General features: G+C 41.4%; 4 protein-coding genes across 10 annotated transcripts in view; 2 read left to right on the top strand and 2 right to left on the bottom strand.

Moving 5' to 3' along the window:
• LOC115573963 (clathrin coat assembly protein AP180) overlaps nucleotides 1–651 on the bottom strand; it is a 29,749-nt gene extending 29,098 nt beyond the window's left edge. For 2 of the 6 annotated variants that reach the window (XM_030405103.1, XM_030405106.1), the window contains exon 1: nucleotides 19–650. The gene's annotated coding sequence lies outside the window, so the exon portion shown is untranslated. Of the gene's footprint in view, nucleotides 1–18 lie in introns of all 6 variants that reach the window. The other 4 variants (XM_030405107.1, XM_030405108.1, XM_030405105.1 and 1 more) reach the window with 3 other exon arrangements.
• Nucleotides 652–753: 102 nt separating this feature from the next.
• On the top strand, nucleotides 754–7,112 carry pgm3 (phosphoglucomutase 3). Its single transcript, XM_030405110.1, has 14 exons — nucleotides 754–871; nucleotides 1,064–1,243; nucleotides 2,277–2,485; nucleotides 2,644–2,828; nucleotides 3,012–3,079; nucleotides 3,170–3,303; nucleotides 3,427–3,622; nucleotides 4,713–4,870; nucleotides 4,956–5,039; nucleotides 5,119–5,217; nucleotides 5,303–5,422; nucleotides 5,526–5,648; nucleotides 6,216–6,389; nucleotides 6,473–7,112. Coding segments are annotated over exons 2-14 (1,641 nt in total). The 5' UTR covers nucleotides 754–871; nucleotides 1,064–1,242; the 3' UTR covers nucleotides 6,563–7,112.
• Nucleotides 7,113–7,438: 326 nt separating this feature from the next.
• Nucleotides 7,439–10,988, bottom strand: ngs (notochord granular surface). Of its 2 annotated transcripts, none has more exons than XM_030405117.1 (11): nucleotides 10,660–10,988; nucleotides 10,166–10,319; nucleotides 9,826–9,975; nucleotides 9,616–9,735; nucleotides 9,409–9,504; nucleotides 8,931–9,065; nucleotides 8,692–8,802; nucleotides 8,507–8,617; nucleotides 8,260–8,384; nucleotides 7,936–8,175; nucleotides 7,439–7,833 (listed from the first exon to the last, which is right to left on the bottom strand). In XM_030405117.1, exons 1-11 carry the CDS (start codon nucleotides 10,851–10,853, stop codon nucleotides 7,821–7,823), a joined length of 1,449 nt encoding a protein of 482 aa, XP_030260977.1. In that variant the 5' UTR covers nucleotides 10,854–10,988; the 3' UTR covers nucleotides 7,439–7,820. The 2 variants fall into 2 exon arrangements, with proteins under 2 accessions (XP_030260977.1, XP_030260976.1); XM_030405116.1 differs by having other exon boundaries at nucleotides 7,439–7,838; nucleotides 10,660–10,986.
• Nucleotides 10,989–11,425: 437 nt separating this feature from the next.
• On the top strand, nucleotides 11,426–17,993 carry ccnc (cyclin C). The gene is made up of 12 exons (XM_030405121.1): nucleotides 11,426–11,610; nucleotides 11,978–12,084; nucleotides 12,509–12,593; nucleotides 13,141–13,210; nucleotides 13,360–13,411; nucleotides 13,514–13,569; nucleotides 15,037–15,072; nucleotides 15,325–15,416; nucleotides 15,536–15,603; nucleotides 15,716–15,795; nucleotides 16,003–16,121; nucleotides 16,243–17,993. Exons 1-12 carry the CDS (start codon nucleotides 11,579–11,581, stop codon nucleotides 16,295–16,297), a joined length of 852 nt encoding a protein of 283 aa, XP_030260981.1. The 5' UTR covers nucleotides 11,426–11,578; the 3' UTR covers nucleotides 16,298–17,993.
• The last annotated feature ends 809 nt before the right edge of the window (nucleotides 17,994–18,802 follow it).

Below are 18,802 nucleotides of genomic sequence, written 5' to 3'. Positions count from 1 at the left end.
GACATGGGGTAGACTTACGCAAGGTTGTGAATTCCCCTCGGCGCGTCCCGTTTTAGTCCTCCGACCGTTCAGTTCAGCACCTTGGACAGCTAATGCCACTCGGTTATGTAACACTCAGCTGGCAATGAAAGCTATCTTCTCAGCCCCGCAGCGATTATTCTTTAAAACACACACACAATAATAAAATAGGCCGATTTAAAAAAAACGCTCTGATTGTTCAAAATATTACAAAAAAAAAGACGGAATGTGAATCAATGCTCCATAGGTCGGTGTGATATCCCGTGTGGAGGGCGCATCAGGTTTTTGGATGCGTTTCCTCCAGGAAAGCGTTTTCAAAATAAGAGAAGAGCCCGCAACGTTTCCTCCCCCCGCCGCGCTCACGCTTCTGGTCGTCAGATTGCGGTGTTCCTGTCCGCCTCGGCAGCTTGTGATCGAGAGAAAATGCGCTCCCCTGGTGGCGTCGGCGGCACTGCGCAGCGCAAAAGACGCACGGGAAGAGGGGGGGAAAAAATATAAGCAGAAGAAGGGAATTTCCTTTTTTTTTCTCCTCACACTCCTCCCCTCCCTCCCTGTCGTTTGTTTATTTATTTAGCCTATCTATTTGTCCATCCAGAATCTCCTCCCCCCCTCCTCTTCAGCGGCGGGTTGCTCGGACAGGGTTGGATGACACTCGTCGCATCCCACATCTCTTAAAGGGGAGTCGGCATGGTGGGGTAGGGGGGGTGGAGGGGTCACTGTGCAGGAACCCGCAGCACCAAAAGGGTTAATACTCGAGCGTGACTGTGGTTTATGAGCTGCTGCATGTGAGCTCTGCATCAGACACATGATGGAGGTGGAACATGATTTGTTTTGGATGTGTGGTTATGATCAGGTAAGGTTATATTCACGAGTCTTACATGTGTGCAGACTCCATATTTGTGCTACACGGCCCCAAAATAAAGCTTTTCTTTGAGATATTTTGGGCTTTTATTTTTTAAAAACATTCAAATCACAGTCAAAGCTTAACATTTTTATAAATAATCTAATCTGCACGTCATATTTTCGCTTGGTTGTGGTGTTGAAGGCGCCCCTGCATCATAGCACTACTGTAGGACGTTCGCCGCACCGACAGGGCACGCCGGGCGTACTTACGTCACGTGACGTACCCGGAAGTGTAGCCACGTCGTCAGCGAGAAGAAGGAGAAGAGGAGGAACAGGAAGCGTTTCACGCACTCATCACTACACTCCCCTGCTCAACAACACAGTAAGTGAATTTAACACATTTTAAAGCTCCTACACTCTTAACTTAATGTTGAGTTGTGTGTTTTACGGTCGTACCTAATGCAACACTTTGTGCTGCGAGTGTGTTAAAGTAATTTAAGCTAGTTACTTTAGCCAAGGTGTTCTCATTCAACTGATATGATTCAGTTTATTGAGTTTATCTCGTTTGTGGGCGACAGTCTGCTGTAAACTTTGCCCTTTTCTTGTCCTTTGACATGTTTGACAGGCGTTGTCTTCAGCAGTAGTGATAGCCTGACAAAATAAATGCTTAGTATGTTTTCTTGCTGTGTTTTCTCTATAAAATGCATCCAATTCGGTCAAACTCAACCAGCTACATGATTAAAAATGCTCATTACACTTTAATGCCGTAATGATAGTAGAATAAAGTAATAATAAACCTCTTATATGACACTGTGGGATCCATTCTGCTGCATAATAAATACTTTAACCTGGAATATATTTCAAGCTTCATCAATGAATGGGTTTGTTGTCAACTTTTCAATTGATTGCCAACTATTTTAAAGGTGCAATTTGTAAGAATTTAAGTGGAAAAATAACTGTTTTGATGTTATGTCATAGTTATGTCACTATTTGCTGTGATTTAGGGATATCTGCTCAAGTTGAAGTCATCAGACCTAAAAACCTGTCTTGCACCTTTAATAAACGGTTAATAAGTTTTGAGTATTTTGTTTTTTAAAGAAAAATGTCAAATTTCTCTGATTCCAGCTTCTAAAATGTGAAGCATTTTTAGTTTCTGTTCTCCTTCATGGTGGTAAACTGAATATATTTGAGTTGTGGACAAAACAAAACATTTTCAAACTTCATACTGGACTTTAGGAAACACTGACACCGTTGTATAGACCAAAAAATTTAATCGATTAAATGGGAAAATAATAGACTAAGATTAATCATCAATCCAAAAACTAAGTTGCAGCCCTAGATACATTACAGGTACATTTTGTCGGTAATAGTTTTGTACTTATACTTAAGTAAACTGTATTTCTAATGTGTTTCAGTGATGGCCGAGTTTCAGGAAGTATCAAAGCAGTCCGGGCTGCACCCTAAACCTGCAGGGTTGGTGTTGCAGTATGGCACCGCTGGTTTCAGGACCAACGCCAAAGATCTGGACCACGTCATGTTCAGGATGGGGCTGCTGGCAACTCTCCGCTCCAAAAAGACAAAAGCCACCATCGGAGTCATGGTCACTGCATCACACAACCCAGAGGTGACAGTCGTTTATGTCTTAACCTTGTTTACTTGACTCCATAATGTTGTCTTCTTTTTAAATTGTTATATTTGTTGTATAAACAACGCTATAAAAACATAATCGTCCCAATCCTCCCCTTCAACTTCTTCTTACTGTCTCACTCTTTACATCTGCAGGAGGACAACGGGGTGAAGCTGGTGGACCCCATGGGCGAGATGGTGACACCAACATGGGAGGGCTACGCCACCCAGCTGGCCAACGCGGAGCAGGAGGATTTGCTCACGGCTCTGAAAGACGTTATAGAGAAGGAGGACATAAACATGAGCCAGGAGGCGAACGTGTTTGTGGGGAAAGACACCAGGTATATGACCATAAGTGACGTCTAGTTTTGGTTTCATAGATGCACCCACAGCCAAGATTACCATATAGACAAGCAAACTGACAGCCACTTTTACCAGACTTTTAGTATTATTAATTCGAGACAGCACCCCTATAATAACATGCATAACAAGAGACTAAACAAACACGTGACCTCTGATTACAGAAGCAGCAGTGCCAGCCTCTCGCAAGCAGTGTTGGATGGAGTCTCTGCACTTGGTGGTAAAAGCAAAGGTAGGGTTAACTAGATTTTTACGCTCTCATATTAAATTAATTTGTTGCTTTATTGGTTATGTATTTTTTTCTTGCCTTCTTACTCATCAGACTATGGTTTGGTGACCACCCCACAACTCCACTACATGGTTTGCTGTCAGAACACGCAGGGTAAATATGGAGAAGCAACGGTGGAAGGATATTATAAGAAACTCTGCCAAGCTTTCATTCAGCTCACAAAGAATGTAAGCACACAGGGTGTGTCATGTGCACTGGTGTTTCTTTGTGTATGCGGCTTTGCCATCCATCCATCCATCCATCCGGAAATCATTCCTTTTTCCCTGCCTCCATCTTTTTCTCTCTGCTAGGCATCAAATTGCACAGACGACCAGAAGCACCTCACCGTGGATGGTGCTAACGGTATCGGGGCTCTAAAGGTGCGCGAGATGGAGAGTCACCTGAAGAAGGAGCTGCATATATCGCTGTTCAACGACGGCAGTAAAGGGAAGCTCAACCACCAGTGCGGGGCCGACTTTGTCAAAGTGCAGCAAAAAGCTCCAACAGGTGCGACTGCGCTCACTAGACGACACTTTTCAGTACTTTATAAAAAAGATACAGATGAAAAACTCATTATGACACAGATGTCTATAATGTATTATAAACAATAGTATAATAGATTAACCTTTATTATGTCGGAGCCTGTTAAAAGCATTTTTTTTACAGCATTTACTTGCATTGACTTTTTTTTTTAATTCAAAGTGGTGACCAATTATAGTGTCTTATAACCAGCTTGTAATGTGTATTTGCCGGAAACACTTATAATCACATTATAATGGATTTGAATAGTAATTCAAATTAGTTATAAAATTCTTGTAATGCATTTCAACTATGAAAGGTTTTATTCACCTTGAACATTGCAAAATAAATGAAATCTTTAACGCATTATAGATACCACCATCATAAAGAGTTGACCACAGAACCGTAGATATTATTAACTGTTTCTGTAGATTATTTCACATGAGGACAGAGATGCAATGTTTAACCACAAGATGGAGACTGTTAAACAGCAAATTGACAAAATAATAACTGTAATATTTGGTATAAAACTAATTTTACATGACATCCGCCTAAAAAAATGGCTTCAGCTGAAATTTCTAGGAATCCAACACGTGTTACATTTTTATGGTCCTTTAAATTAAGCTTAGGCCAAAGCAGTGCCAAACAACTGTGCTCTCAGTTGCCAGTCTATTAGGTACACGTACCTGTTTGCAACGGTTCGATAGTAAACCTCGTCTTCATAAAGTTTGTAATGTTCAGTTCTTGTTGAAACTATTTTAGAAAGGTGTTAAAAAGGATGCAGCTTGTGTTCCTTTTCACCTGTTTTACATTATGAATAAATGAGGTGAAGGAAATATAAAACTATTTTAACGGCTCCACATGCTCCAGAACAATCATACAGTTGAATTAACAACTCCTTAAAACTGAACATTACAACCTTCATGAAAGTTGGATTTACAGGGTTGTTTTATCAGAGTGCAATAGTTTTAGTTAGGCGTGCCTAATAAACTGGCAAGTGTAAATAACCAAGTGGAAATTGAACATTAGTAAAGTCAGATGCTGTATTTAGCACTTTCTCTCTGCTCTCTCTCTGAAGGCATTGAGATGAACCCAGGGGAGCGCTGCTGTTCCTACGACGGCGACGCTGACCGAATCATTTACTACTACTCCGACTCTAAAGGACAGTTTCACCTGCTGGACGGAGACAAAATCGCTACTCTCATCAGCACTTTCCTGAAAGAGCTGCTCACACAGGTATTCTCCCGAGAAATACAAACACAAAAACAAAAACAAGGTACACAAACTCTCGAGTGAATGTTTTTTGTTTCGGTTCACACAGGCTGGGTTAGACTTGCAGATAGCAGTGGTGCAGACTGCTTACGCTAACGGAAGCTCAACGCGCTATCTGGAAGACACAATGAAGGTGAGAAACAAGCATTTCTTTACTATTTTTTTTTTTTAATAGGTTTGAGGTAGCGCTCACACATTTTCATGTGATTCAGGTAATAGTCAGGTGTACTAAAACTGGAGTGAAGCACCTTCATCACGCAGCCCAGGAGTTTGATATCGGTGTGTACTTCGAGGCCAACGGTCATGGAACTGTGAGTAAATCAGACACACACCAGTCTAGCATTTTGATAACAGCCAATCTTCATGTGTGTGGTAATGTACTGGTGTTGTGTTCAGGTGTTGTTCAGTAAGGCGGCTCAAGAGAAGATCCAGCAGCTGGCGGAGAACACGGGCACCGACGACGAGAGGAAGAGAGCAGCTCTCCTGCTGCAGAACACCGTGAACGTCATCAACCAGGTGGAAACGCACAAACACACAATGAAGCAACGCAACAAAGCAGCATTATTGTTGCGCCCACTCACAGCTCTGACGTGTGACTGTGTGTTTGTATCTTCTAAAGACTGTAGGGGATGCCATTTCTGACATGCTGCTGATTGAAGCCATATTGGCCATCAAGAGTATGACTGTCCAGCAGTGGGACGCAATCTACAGCGACCTGCCAAACAGGCAGCTCAAAGTCAAGGTGCTCGTTCATTTATCTGTTATACTGAATGATGATTGTGATAATTAATCCTGGAGGAAGACATTTTGACCTCACTTACCGTTATTGTGTAAAAGTAAAGATACTGGCCCCCTTGTGTTCATACTCCCAACAAATGGGGGCAGCATGTCACCACAGTTACCACTAACTGCTTCTAACTGTATTCTTATTGAACATCCATGACTGTAGCTACTGTTAGCTTGTTAGCTCAGTTAGCCGTACAGCCAGCTGGACCACCAGGGGAGGGTTGGTGGCCTATACCGCTCCCACAGGAGCTTTGGGCCTCTGGGAGAAGGAGGTTTCAGATCTGGGGCTAGCTGGTTAGCATGCTTACTTCAATATAATAGACTGACTTAAGACAAAATATTGTTGAGTGGAAGTATTAAGTTGCAAAAAATGAAAATACTCAAGTAAGGGTCAATGAGTAAATGTACTGTACGTGGTCAGATTCCATCGCTGGTGTGTAATCTGTACTCCCATCAGTGCCTCCTCCACATGAATATATGGTGCATGGACACTTATATAAAGCTATATTTGTGCTTTCTGTAGGTGTCGGACCGCAGGGTGATAGACACGACGGATGCAGAGAGACGGGCAGTGAGCCCTGACGGACTGCAGGAGGCCATCGACGGCTTAGTGAAGAAGTACAGACAGGCTCGCTCCTTCGTGAGACCCTCCGGCACCGAGGACGTGGTGAGAGTTTACGCCGAGGCAGAAACGCAGGTGAGAGTTTCTTTTGAGACCTTTTTCTTTCTCCTTTTGCTTTTATCATCCGATACAAACAGACGTTGTATTTTGCGTTGCAGGAGAGCGCGGATGACCTGGCACATGAAGTCAGCCTTGCGGTTTATCGTCTCGCCGGAGGAGTCGGGGGTGAACCCAAACCGCTGCACTAGAGACACAAAGTCACACAGAATTGACAAATCCATCGGTGCTTTTTGGATGCAGTCTATTTAATATCAAATTGCTTCTTTTCTGTGAGGTGCCATTTCATGTACTGTTAATTTCACTGTGGACTTCACACTACTTCTCTGTTTCTCTGTATTCGTCTGTCATTGTGAAGAAATGGGACACACTGCGGGAGATTTTGTGCTTCTTTGAAAAAAGCTGCTCTCGGCTTGTTATAATATCTCGAACAGGCGGCTATGTGCCTGGAAATCTGGGTTTGGATATCAATTAAATAAGCTACTTGACTTTATATGTCGTAATCAAAACATAAATTGTCTTTACACTAGTTGAACTTTTTGATAACGGTTTCAATCACATTTTTGTTATCTTGTCACTTCTTACTAAATGGAATCATTTTGTTACTTTATGTCTGTCTTTGATTTTTTAACAGCGGATTTGATTATGAAACAGGTTTACACATGAGGGGAGTTGTAGCAGTCGTACTTCCCTTGAATGTCAGTTGCTGCTTTAGTTTAAATAAATAATGCAAAAGAAAAAAGAGCAAAGTGTGTTTTGTTTTCAGTTTTCAATAGAGCTGCAACTATTAGTCGATTATTCTGATAATCAACTAATCATGCATGTTTCATTCATGTCATTTTTCAGGCTCAATTGTCCAAATGTCCCAGTTCTTGCAGCTTTTCTTTGACATTCATGATAGTAAATGAAGAGTCTTTAGGTTCTGATTGTTTATCAGGTAAAAGAAGCGATTTAAGGACTTCACTGTCTGTAAATGAGCAGTCGTCAGATAATTCTATAATGAAACTAATTGTTATTTGTAGTCGAAGTGTTTAAGCTCTCTTGATTTTAAAATAAAAAAACACAGCTACGATTTGCTTGCAGTTTATTTAGCTACTTTAAAAGACATGTGCGTGACACACAGGAGGATTAAAAGAGCAGAGAGGCAGAGGGAGTTAGGAGCAGGCAGGTCTGAGTTACAGGACACACTGTGTATATTTCTTCATGTTGAGGCTCCACAGAGGAGAAACACAACGCTTGAAATGAGATGAAGCTGCTTGAGTACAAGTGGGAATTCCTTTTTCTGCTTTACAGTGTGTTTTTCCACTTAAATTCAGAGTTAATTCTTTGATTTGCAAAGCACTGAAACAGCTGAATAACATGACTTGACAGGTCTATTCTTCTTCTGTATCATCTGCAGCTCCAGAGATGATGATGGTGCGCGTCTGCGTGTCGCTCTCGTACTTGTCCTCATCTGTCTTTACTGTTCTGAAGAACAAAGGTGGAGGAATAAAGTTAAGAAATGTTATTTTATCAGTCGACTCTCTGTGAGAAATTTGGATGGAGAGCGGATGTTAGCCTCTACCTGATGAGGACAGTCTTTCTCTCGGACATCTCAATGGACTGCTCCTCTGAGGCTGCCTCCGCCCTGCTGATGGTCGACTCATCACGGGCTTCATTTAGCTTCAAAGCCGCTGCAGTGGCTGAGCTATCAGAGGCTGAGGCTGCACACAGGCTGACAGAGGTCGTGAGCTGCAGGCCTCCAGTGAGGGACAGGTTTTGGACAGTGGTGCTCAGACGACTGTCTTCCCCCTCGATCAGCTTCCTGTGGCGAATAAACAGAGGGGAGGGAAGTTAAAATGATATATTCCCGGTGTTCAGTGAGAATTCATGAGATCCTTCTGTTCACCTGTAGGTGGTGATCTCAATCTCCAGAGCCATCTTCACGTTCAGCAGGTCCTGGTGCTCCCGCAGCAGCAGAGCGATCTTCTCCTTGGTCACCTTCAGATCCAGCTTATTGGCCTCCATACGCTCCTGTTGCAGCAGGACACAACACAACAGATTTATTTGAGAATGACTGAAACGTGCCATATTCATCCTGCCGTGTGAGCGGTCGAGTGAATGTAAATAACTGCAATAGCACATCCATCCGCTACCTGTAGGTCCTCCTCCTCCATCTTGTGTTTTTCCACCGTATCGCGAATCTGATTCACCAAATACTCGTTCCTCGTCTTGACCGCATCCAGTTCACGCTCCTTGTCAAGAATCTGCACACACATGGCTCAGACATTATAGAAGGAAACCACTTATACTGTATTTGAAAATAGAAAATCGCACTCACATTCTTCCTATAGCCTGCGATTTCCTCTCTCAAAGTTCGAACACTTTGAGCGTGTTTGGTGGAGGCGCTGCTCAGGTCCTGAAACTTCGACGCGTACCAAGCGTCCATTTCCTAGAGAGAGGTGTGGATGGATAATCACCTATTTTTTTAAAACATTAAACTTGTATTTCTCGTGTGCTGTTTATAGGCCAAACAATTATAATCACGTGTGTTTTTAACATCAGCGAGCGGCTTCCTACCTTTAGGTTTTTGGCAGCAATGCTGTCATATTGAGACTGTATTTGTTTGAGAGCGGTGGAGAGGTCGGGGAGGCCGAAGGTTAAGTCCACTTTGGACGCTGCTGCATAGATCTGCTGCATGAGCTCCTCGATTTCCTTACAGTGTTAACAACCAGAGTTAGAAGAATAACAGTATATACAGCAATAAAATAAACGTTTATATGACTTTATGAGATCATATAAATCTGAAATACCAAAGACAATTTCAGAAATACATTAAAAAAGAATTCGCTCTGGTATGTAGTCCCTTTCATCTCCCTATGCGTCTTCACACCTCGCTAATAATTGCCATGTTTACAGTCTTACTCCCTCCATCCATCACCGGGCTCTCGTTTTAAGTTGTAACCTGTCATAGCGATAATTACCAGCCCATTAAAACGTTCACGATAAAATGAAAGGCATGCCATTATACTCGCATACAGAGACGAGCAGACATTACCTCCTTGTGAACTCTCTGCAGGAAGGCCAGCTCCACCTCCAGATGTTCCAGGCGTTTCTCCAGATGAATCCGTGCTGAGGTCGCTCTGTCCACGTCCTGAGACATTGGATCACATGTGGTTGGACTTGTTTCCATTCATAATTCTTCTATTAATTACAGAAACGTACAAAAATCAAAGTTTTAAATAGACTTTCGACTGTTTCTTACAGGACGGAGAGCCTCGATGTCCTGCTCAGTCTCTTTCCGGGCGACCACAGCTGCTTCGTATTTGGCTTTCAGCGAGTCCAACTGGCCAAACATCGCCTCCTTGGCTGCCAACGACGTATCCTGTACATTGGGTGAAAAGGAGCTCCGGTTGTTGAACCACTAGTCACACCCAACCACAATGTTACGGTCATTATGTATGATCCCCCTTACCCGCTGGACCCTCATTTGCTCGGCGACCCTGTGGAGATCCTTCAGCTGAGACTCGTACAGCTGCCTGAGGCCGGATGGTCGGGCATAGCGGCTCCTCAGGGCCTCAATCTCAGCCTCCAGCAGCTTGTTTTTGGACTCCAGGGATCGCACCTGTAAGAAGAAACACAGGAGGCGTGATGACAAGTTAAAAGCACGAAATACTTGAGTGACTATAGAGTTCATAGTAAAAGTCAGATTGTAAAGTTCAGGTGTCAAGAAATGTAATTAAATGAGCGATAGTGGAGAAAATGTGCAAGTGTGTGTGTGTGTGTGTGTCTCTGTGTGAATGCTCCTCCTTTGCCTTTTCGATATACACTGCCAGGCGGTCATTGAGGACGACCATCTCCTGCCTCTCACTGGATCGAGTCACCATAAAGGCCCGGTTCTCCGCCGCAGCCGCATCCAGGTCCAGCTTTGTCTCCAGTCCGAGGCAAAGTGTTCCCACACTCACGCTGCTGCAGACGGGACCAGAAAAGAGTTTACAGAAGATGAATCACAGTTTGGATTTTGTATAGAGGGACACTTTAAATGAGTCCAGACAGCTAAGGTGTGCAGTGTATGCCTTGCTCAAGGGTGAGGGCTCATTTTCCCCTGAACAGTCTCTGATTTAAACCACTTTTATACACATTCAGTGCTTCTCATACACTCACACTGTAACATTGCCATTTATCTGTTATTGAAGCTGCATTGGGAGCATGAATGTAGTCTTTTACAATGAAGTGTTTAATTGTGTCACATAAAACAATAAATAAAAATAAAATAAGTGAACAGGATTCAGCATAATGGGTGACTCACCTGGTCAAGCCAGCCTTGGAGGAGGCCCTGCGCACCATCGTCCCTCCGCCCCGGGTGTAGCTGACCGACCGGGGGCGGCTCTCCCTGCGGGCGGGAGAGGGACTGGACACCCGGAGCTGGTAGGTGGAGCTGGCGGCCAAGTTACCCTCGAAATGGCGGCGGTATGAAGACATCCTCTCTGGACTGCTGCTCATGTTGACGCTCCTGTAACTTCTGCAACTTCAACTGGAAAACCTAAACTGGTCACTCACACATGTAAGTAGGTGGTGTTGTGTTTATATCCTCACCCAGCCCTCCCTTTAACACTGCACAGGAATGTTGAACCTCCCCAACCCACCCAGGGGTGAGTGTCCCTGCAGACATCTATCAAGGTGACGTCAATTAACTTTCTGTAGGCAACTAAGAATATATATTTTATAATATCACAATTCTCTGCTAACTTACCTGTATAGGCGAAATTATGTAATGCTTGTAGCCACATTAGCTGCACATAATTCTGTATACTTAATCATAATGTTGCGTATTTTGGACACATAGCTAATGAGTTTAATTTTATAGCACATCCATCAATCTGCCAATTTTCACAAACACACACCCATCCATTGAAACCTCCATCGACTTAATCTATATATTTTCTGATTAGCCCCTATTGAATTTATGAATTGATACATTTATAAATATCATATTAAAACAAGCATAAATACTTCCAGAAAAAAAATGCGCAACCTTGTTTTGTAAGTTTTTAAACGCGGAACTAAAAGACGGAACCCTTCATTCGCGTTCCGTCCATCCTTCTCCGGACCACTTTTGACGTTACTCCGGCGTCTGTTTAGCACAACTACTTTGACTAAGCTAACTACTTCGTTTGTACCAGATTATATCGATTTTAAGTGAGCCTCTCTACCTCAACTACTGAGATATGGCGGGAAACTTCTGGCAAAGTTCACATTAGTAAGTTTTTATCAAAATTTTGACGTGTTACGTGTTTTTCTTGTGAATAACCGTCTTTGTTGTGAGGCCTAGCTTTACACTTTGCGCTAGCTGTGTTCTGCGGGAATGCTAACAGTTTCTCCTGAAGAGTTACTACGACATAAAATAGCTGTTTAACTTCACACGGAAGAAAAATATACTAAAGACGAAGACTGTCATAAAAGCTCAATTGGACTGACTTCCTTTCACGTTTTTCCTGTTTTCCGACAGTCGTATAAATGGCTAACATATTGTTTATGTGCTACCCGCTAGCTTGGTTAATAACACTTTGACTAACCAGCCTAACTGTTCAGTTTATTGAATTAATGTGTTTAATTCTCTCTCACAGTCTGCAGTGGGTTCTGGACAAACAGGACCTGATGAAAGAGCGCCAGAAGGATTTGAAGTTTCTGTCAGAAGAAGAGTACTGGAAGCTGCAGATTTTCTTTGCCAATGGTAGGCTATTTGTTTAATTTTGTGTCAGAAGTTTTATAGCCTGAGCCTCTTTTTCAAAACCAGTTGATTTCTTAGAATACATTCACTAACATAGCATCAGAAATACATCAGATTATAGCGAGTATAAGTTTTGAAATTCTGTGTACGTGTACTTCATTCACAACCTAACAGGTGTTTTTGACTACATAATGAGGTCGGGGATATTTTCTAGAAAGGTGGCAGGGTCTGCCAAATGTAAACAAACAGTATGAAATTGTGTTGCCAGTTTGTTTATTGAGTTTATTCAGTCATGAAAACAAACAGTGTTTGTTTATTTAGTTTGGACATAAAAAGTCAGCAAATTAAGGTCTTTGTCTTCTGATTAAAATGTCTTCCCTAGAATACCATTGTCAAGTAATTTAATGTTTAATTTTGTCTCTTTCAGTGATCCAGGCCCTGGGGGAACACCTGAAGCTGCGGCAGCAGGTTATTGCCACTGCAACCGTCTACTTCAAACGCTTCTATGCCAGGTAAGGGAGACATATCGTGTAAAACTGATCCGCTGGTATTGGTATGAAGTTAATTCAGGACTTTTGTTTTGGTTATGTGATTGTACAGCTAAAATGTTTTTCTGCCTTTAAAGCTGCACTACATATTGGCCGTTTTAATTAGTATCTGTAAAAGACCGTCTGCTTGGACTTCGTATGTAATATAATATGCTCACACTTTTTTTTGACAGTGTCATGTTTGTTTTTTCACTCAATAAATTGTCATGTTGTTGCTCTTTGTTATGCAAGTGTCTTGTTAACCTGTGTAGGCTGGGAACATTTTGGTGTAAGAAACATGGATGAAAACAATAAACTAAACTTAACTAAAAACTGTGGTATGAGAATGTACCACAGTGATGATTATTATGTCTGGAGTCAAAAGTGTTATGTTGTTGATAAGTGTAGCATAAGTGTTGTCACAACACTGGAATTTCTAACTTGGATGGAATACCTTGAAAATAGCGATACTTGATACTTGACCTAAAAAATTTTATCCCAAAATTGATAAATCTTCATCTCTTGTTTGTAGGTATTCCCTGAAAAGTATAGATCCAGTGCTCATGGCTCCTACCTGTGTTTTCCTGGCTTCTAAAGTTGAGGTATGGACATTTTTCTCTGGTTCCAGTATGAGTAGAATTTCACACCCCCACAGTTTAGCATCTCAGCTGTCAGCTGCTTATTGATCAGCAAAATACTGCTTCTGTCCTGTAATTATCTGATCTGAGCTCAATCTTTGATGTCATTCCAGGAATTTGGAGTCGTATCCAATACCAGGCTGATCTCTGCAGCAACGTCTGTGTGTAAGTCACCACGTCAAGCAACATATTTCCTCATATTTAAGGTGGTACAGATCTCTATAATTGGACGACAATGTAATCATGTTTTCTTTTTCTCAAAAACAGTGAAAACAAGATTTTCCTACGCCTTTCCAAAGGAGTTTCCTTACAGAATGAATCATGTAAGTGAAATGTTTATTGAAGAATTTGCATTTAAGGCTTTTAGGAACTGTTATGCAGAGTAACTTACATTTAGGGATGTATAAAACTAGCATTAGACATAACATTCATTAAACAGTGAATGCAGCAAAAAATGAAGTAAAGTAAAGTTTAAATGTGTGTTTTCATTTGAGGGATGCACTTGATATGAACATTGTTTAAGGGTAACACTTGTACAGAAGGTTAGAAATACAATTTGCCAGTTTTAACAACTCAAATAACCGCATCCTGCTGGATCAGCTGTGCCATGAATCAGCCACATGATTGTTTTCCTGCTTCCTCTGCAAAGTTATTTATGCACTGCTGTGCAACATTACAGCATACTAAGAAGCCCTTACACTGTATCACAGTGTTACCATGTCAGTGTCGACCAATACGTGAGATTCCTTAACTAATGTTCGCAATCCTCTGATAAAAATGCTGTTGCTGTGAGAGATGGCTTTGACCGTGAGGAACCGGGCACAAATGCAGTCTGCATTTCGCACTCAGGTGTGAAGTGGTGCCCAACGCCAGTATTTTATTCATCCAGCATCTCCACTGAGTTGCCAGGACGTCACCATGGCTGTTCTGACAGGCTGCCTGTCCAGAAAGCTGTGAAAACTAATATTTATAGTGAACCACATTAGAGCGATAGATGGACAATGAGTTCGCAGGGTGCTGCAACTCCTAAACGTCATTTATCAAGTCCAGTCTGCAGACGTAGTCATTTTTATGGCAACAAACGAGGACAATACCAACCATAGAGATAGTTTGAGAGGTCAGTTGATGACTGCTGATGCTGATGTTCACCAACAAAAACTTGTTTGTCATAGTTGAATGTTGTTCAAATGTATACATTTTATTTTTGGTGGTATAAAAATGAAAGGTGTCCAGGTGTGTGGGATTTAGGGGCAGAAATTGAGTATTATTTTCATATAAATTTTTTCAGTAGTGTATAATCACCGGAAAATAAGGATAAATGGGTTTTGTTACCTCAGTATGAGCCTGTTATATCTATAGAGAGTGGGTCCACCATGTTGAACTGCTGAGTCTCTACAGAAGCCAACATTGGATGAAACCAAATGCTGACTTCAGAGAGTCTTTAACAGCCACCGCAGGAGAGGATGAGACATGTGGTGTTCCGTTAGATCAGTAACCTCAATGCTAGATGCCACTAAATCCTACACTATAGACCTTTTAAGGTGTCCTCACTACAGGTTGTCACAACATATATTCACTGCACACTATGTCAGGATCTTAAACTAAACTATCCAAACAGATGTTCTAGTTTAGCCTGACGTGGGTCTACTTCAAAATGTTTCTGTTAGATCCTATGAAAAAGAAGATTGTGTTTTTTTGTTTTCTTTTAAATATTGTTGGGTTAGGTTGAGTTTATTCGGTCTGATATGTTGAATTTATGAATTGATTAAGTTAAATTTGTGTCTTTACAGATATTAGAATGTGAGTTCTATCTTCTGGAGTTGATGGTGAGTACATTGTGGGTAAATTAGCAGTTCAAAAACAATGAATGCACTGTTTTTTAAAAACAAATCTGCCAGTTAAGTGTGCGAAAATGCCAAAAATTGTGAAAATTACCTAAAAAGAAAAAAAAAAAGGCTGGTTAGTCTGGATACAATGTTACTTTGTAGACAATTGTGTCTTATCGAAAGTGTTATGAAATATTTTGATTGATGCTTGATTGTATGGATTACTCATTGTTTACATGATCTGTCTTTCAGGACTGCTGCCTGATAGTGTACCACCCCTACAGACCTCTGCTGCAGTATGTGCAGGATATGGGACAGGAGGACATGCTGCTGCCCCTGGCCTGGTATGATTCAGTCTGTGTACATTTATCTGGAAATTATCCGGTGATCTGACTGATGATTCAATTCACAACATGCTCGATGCAGCTGGTAGTCTTACTCCGTGTCTCTCTGTCTGTACCAGGCGAATAGTGAACGACACATACAGGACGGACCTGTGTCTGCTCTACCCACCCTTCATGATCGCCTTGGGTAAGATTTGTCCCTGTGCATTTTGTCATCGCAGCTATTTAATGCAGTTACTGTTTTAAAATAAGATTTCATCAACTGTAACATGATCAGCTGTTCTTCTTTTCTCCCACAGCGTGTCTGCATGTGGCCTGTGTGGTGCAGCAGAAAGATGCCAGGCAGTGGTTTGCAGAGCTCTCAGTTGACATGGACAAAGTAAGAACGGCCTCACTCTCAAAAATCATTTTGTTTGAGACTCTCATCTTATTAAGGTTGAGACACACTCACGTGTACCCTTTGACACATGTAAAAACTGTTCTCAGAATGTGTCATTTTGCAGAACCATTTTTACTTTTGACTGTTTTGTACTGAGCAGCTGGATCAACATCGGTTAACTTCTGTTTCATTGTGTTTTCTGTCCAGATCCTGGAGATTATCCGCGTCATCCTGAAGCTCTACGACCAGTGGAAAAACTTTGATGACAGAAAGGAGATCGCTGCAGTGCTAAACAAGATGCCTAAACCCAAACCACCTCCTAACAGGTAAACCTCACTCCAGGCTCTATGTGTAAACCCTAGTGTCATACACAATTCATACATGGTTTTATTGTAAAGTATCTACATGTCATTATTTGATCTTTCTCTCTCTCTCTGTTGTCTGCAGTGAGGGTGACCAGAGCTCCAACGGGAACCAAAGCAACTCCTACAGCCAGTCTTAGCGTCTGTACTTCCATGTGTATCCATAATGTTCATGCACAATCTTTGTGGTGTCACCTGGAACAAAAAAGATCACATTTCAGCCGACCAAGATCATCTACGACTGACACCCCAAATAAACTCTGGAGGGCTCCACTTCTCCTATCATTATGGGTTTGAGTGAGATTGAGTGAGCGGCCTAAGAAATGCCTACAGTGATGAGCCGATCGGTGACAACTGTTTTGTCTTCCTGATGAGGCTCTCGGCTCTGCTCCAGACTTGAAATGAACTAAAACTGAGGAACATTTGGGGGGGGGGGGGAGAGGGGAATGTGGGGAGAACTGTTGAGAGAACAGATGAGATGGTTTAGACACCTGCTTCAATGTCATTGTAATGATCCTGGCAGCCTTGAACAGCCCACAGGAGCGAGTCCTTTTCATGTGGAGCTCCGCGGGTTTCGAGAAAACTTGATCACAAGTACTGTGTCTCTATGTGAGAGTGTGTGTGTGTGTGTGTGTGGCTGTCTGCCTGGGTGTTTTCATTCCTCAGGGACTGTAGTAGTCTTCTGTTCAACAATTTAATCCTGTGCTGTTAGAGTGAATCTGATTGGATATCACCCCGTGCAACTGTGATGTGACTGGATGCCTGTGAGTTCTGTGCTGGTTGATCATGAATCTTTGGCAGGAGACAAAATCCTGAGTCTCTTTGGTAGAAATTAACTCAATTTACTGTTTTGAATCATGACAACTCCACCTCCTCCCTCCCACCCCCTTCTCTTTTTTGTAAATAGCCTTATAATTCTATTAATTGTTTTATCTTTACATGTTTTTACTTTTATTAAATGGAAATCATGAGCAGGTTTCGCTTCGTAATCGTCCTTTAAGTGCCCCCGTTTGTTTGAGTGTCATGATTCGGTTTGCCTGCTGCAAAGCTTCTTCTTTATTTTATCTTTATTTTGTCGTAATTTCTTCTGCTTCAGTTGTACAATAATGTTTTGTGTAAGGCACATTTTTTTTTTGTAAAACTTTCTTTTAATTTGTGCTTTTTGAGGTGAACACATCGTTTTAGATTCGTCTGTAAAGTTTTTGTTGTACATTCTTTTAATTCTGCTTTCTGCCATCTATTTAATCACAGAACTGTGGCGGTGTATGTGTGCACATATCTGTAGATGTCTCTATAATGGGATGTATTACAGTGGGAGCTGTGTGTGTGTGGCTATCCTTGAAAAAAACGAGTTGATTGAAAGCCTTACAAAATAAAAGCTGCTGGTTACAGAGAAAAGCCCTTAATAAAAGCACATTGTACCGTTCAGAATGACTGTAAAATGTGTTTAGGGTTGTTTTTCGTTGCATTGCTCAGACGCGTTATGAGTTTTATTTCCTCATTTTTGTCACTTGGGGAAAACATTGCATTAAAGGGCACTTGCAAGTCACTTTCTCTCACTAAGTGAAAGAGACAGAGGCCTCTGAGGCAAGTTAGACCCGGCCTGGTTCTGTGTTGCCGTCTGTTGCATTTTCCTCCCCTTCAGCAGGCTCCATCTGTTACGTGACAGTTCACATGGATGGAGGCGAGAATTAAAGGGCTTCAACCCACATAAATATTCCTACTTGTTCTGTTAACATTTCCCAACATTGTTTTAATTACTTGAATGTCTTGTTTGTTATTTTGAAAGAGCATTTATGGTTAAAAGAAAAAATAAAATGTCTGGTGTAAAACAAAGAGCTTCCTTTCTGTTATTCAAGCTGTTATGTCATGTTCATATAGTGCAGTATGTAATGGACTCTTGGGAATCTTCCAGCATGTTACAAAAGTCTGGAACACTCCCTTTTACCTAACTTCAATGTCACTCCAATGCAGTGAATGTGGTAGGACCCCTAGTGGTAGATAAACAGTATATGTAACATATTACATACCAGGTTTGCCTTTGAAAAATACATTTTTGTAAAGAAGGAGCTTGAAGTTAAAGTAGACTCTTAATACTCAAGTGATCAAACGTTTTTCTGCAGTTTGTGTCAATATAAACATGAGGTAATTCACTGAACACCTTCAGAAGATGAGCAGTATTTACCTATAGGTGCTTTTGGGAGATGTAAGTCCCTGTGACGTCACTAAAGCAGCGTGAAGCCAGAGGAGAGAAAGTACAGCAGGCTGCAGCATTTCTCCTTCAAAATAAAAGGCCGTGAAGAAGTATCAGAAGAAGTAGAATATCAGTGATATCATTCTACTTCTTTGATTAAGTCTAAAAAAAAAAAAAGCTATTCTCATTATTATTTACATGTTGTTCAAGGTCATGCATTTAACTCACTATATCTTTGGTAAGATTTGTATAATTATCATTATTCATAACTGGAAAATTCTAAGTAGATAAAACTTGATTAATAGTTATTTCGCGGAATAACTGTTAATTAACTGAGGTTTCATTCACTATAAACTTACCTTTTATTCATGATGGTTTTTATAAAAAACACCAAATCTTTTCCTGCCTGTCTTGATAAATATGTTATAATATTTTTGTTATTATTTGTGGT

The sequence above is a fragment of the Sparus aurata genome, chromosome 22 (genome assembly GCF_900880675.1).
Source record: "Sparus aurata chromosome 22, fSpaAur1.1, whole genome shotgun sequence".
NCBI lineage: Eukaryota > Metazoa > Chordata > Actinopteri > Spariformes > Sparidae > Sparus > Sparus aurata.
Note: the sequence above shows the minus strand (reverse complement) of the source record. Positions and strands in the feature narration are given on the sequence as shown.

What these genes read in the sequence shown, in the direction of transcription:
- pgm3 (XM_030405110.1), top strand. An exon ending in CTGCATCACACAACCCAGAG is followed by an intron (nt 2,486 to 2,643) that starts GTGACAGTCGTT and finishes TTACATCTGCAG; the next exon opens with GAGGACAACGGGGTGAAGCT. An exon ending in TCATTCAGCTCACAAAGAAT is followed by an intron (nt 3,304 to 3,426) that starts GTAAGCACACAG and finishes TCTCTCTGCTAG; the next exon opens with GCATCAAATTGCACAGACGA.
- ngs (XM_030405116.1), bottom strand. Translation starts at nt 10,853, where the DNA reads ATGAGCAGCAGTCCAGAGAGGATGTCTTCATACCGCCGCCATTTCGAG. An exon ending in TCCAAGGCTGGCTTGACCAG is followed by an intron (nt 10,320 to 10,659) that starts GTGAGTCACCCA and finishes TCCCGTCTGCAG; the next exon opens with CAGCGTGAGTGTGGGAACAC. An exon ending in TGGCAGTGTATATCGAAAAG is followed by an intron (nt 9,976 to 10,165) that starts GCAAAGGAGGAG and finishes TTCTTCTTACAG; the next exon opens with GTGCGATCCCTGGAGTCCAA.
- ccnc (XM_030405121.1), top strand. Translation starts at nt 11,579, where the DNA reads ATGGCGGGAAACTTCTGGCAAAGTTCACATTA. An exon ending in TTCAAACGCTTCTATGCCAG is followed by an intron (nt 12,594 to 13,140) that starts GTAAGGGAGACA and finishes TCTTGTTTGTAG; the next exon opens with GTATTCCCTGAAAAGTATAG. An exon ending in ATGCTGCTGCCCCTGGCCTG is followed by an intron (nt 15,417 to 15,535) that starts GTATGATTCAGT and finishes TGTCTGTACCAG; the next exon opens with GCGAATAGTGAACGACACAT.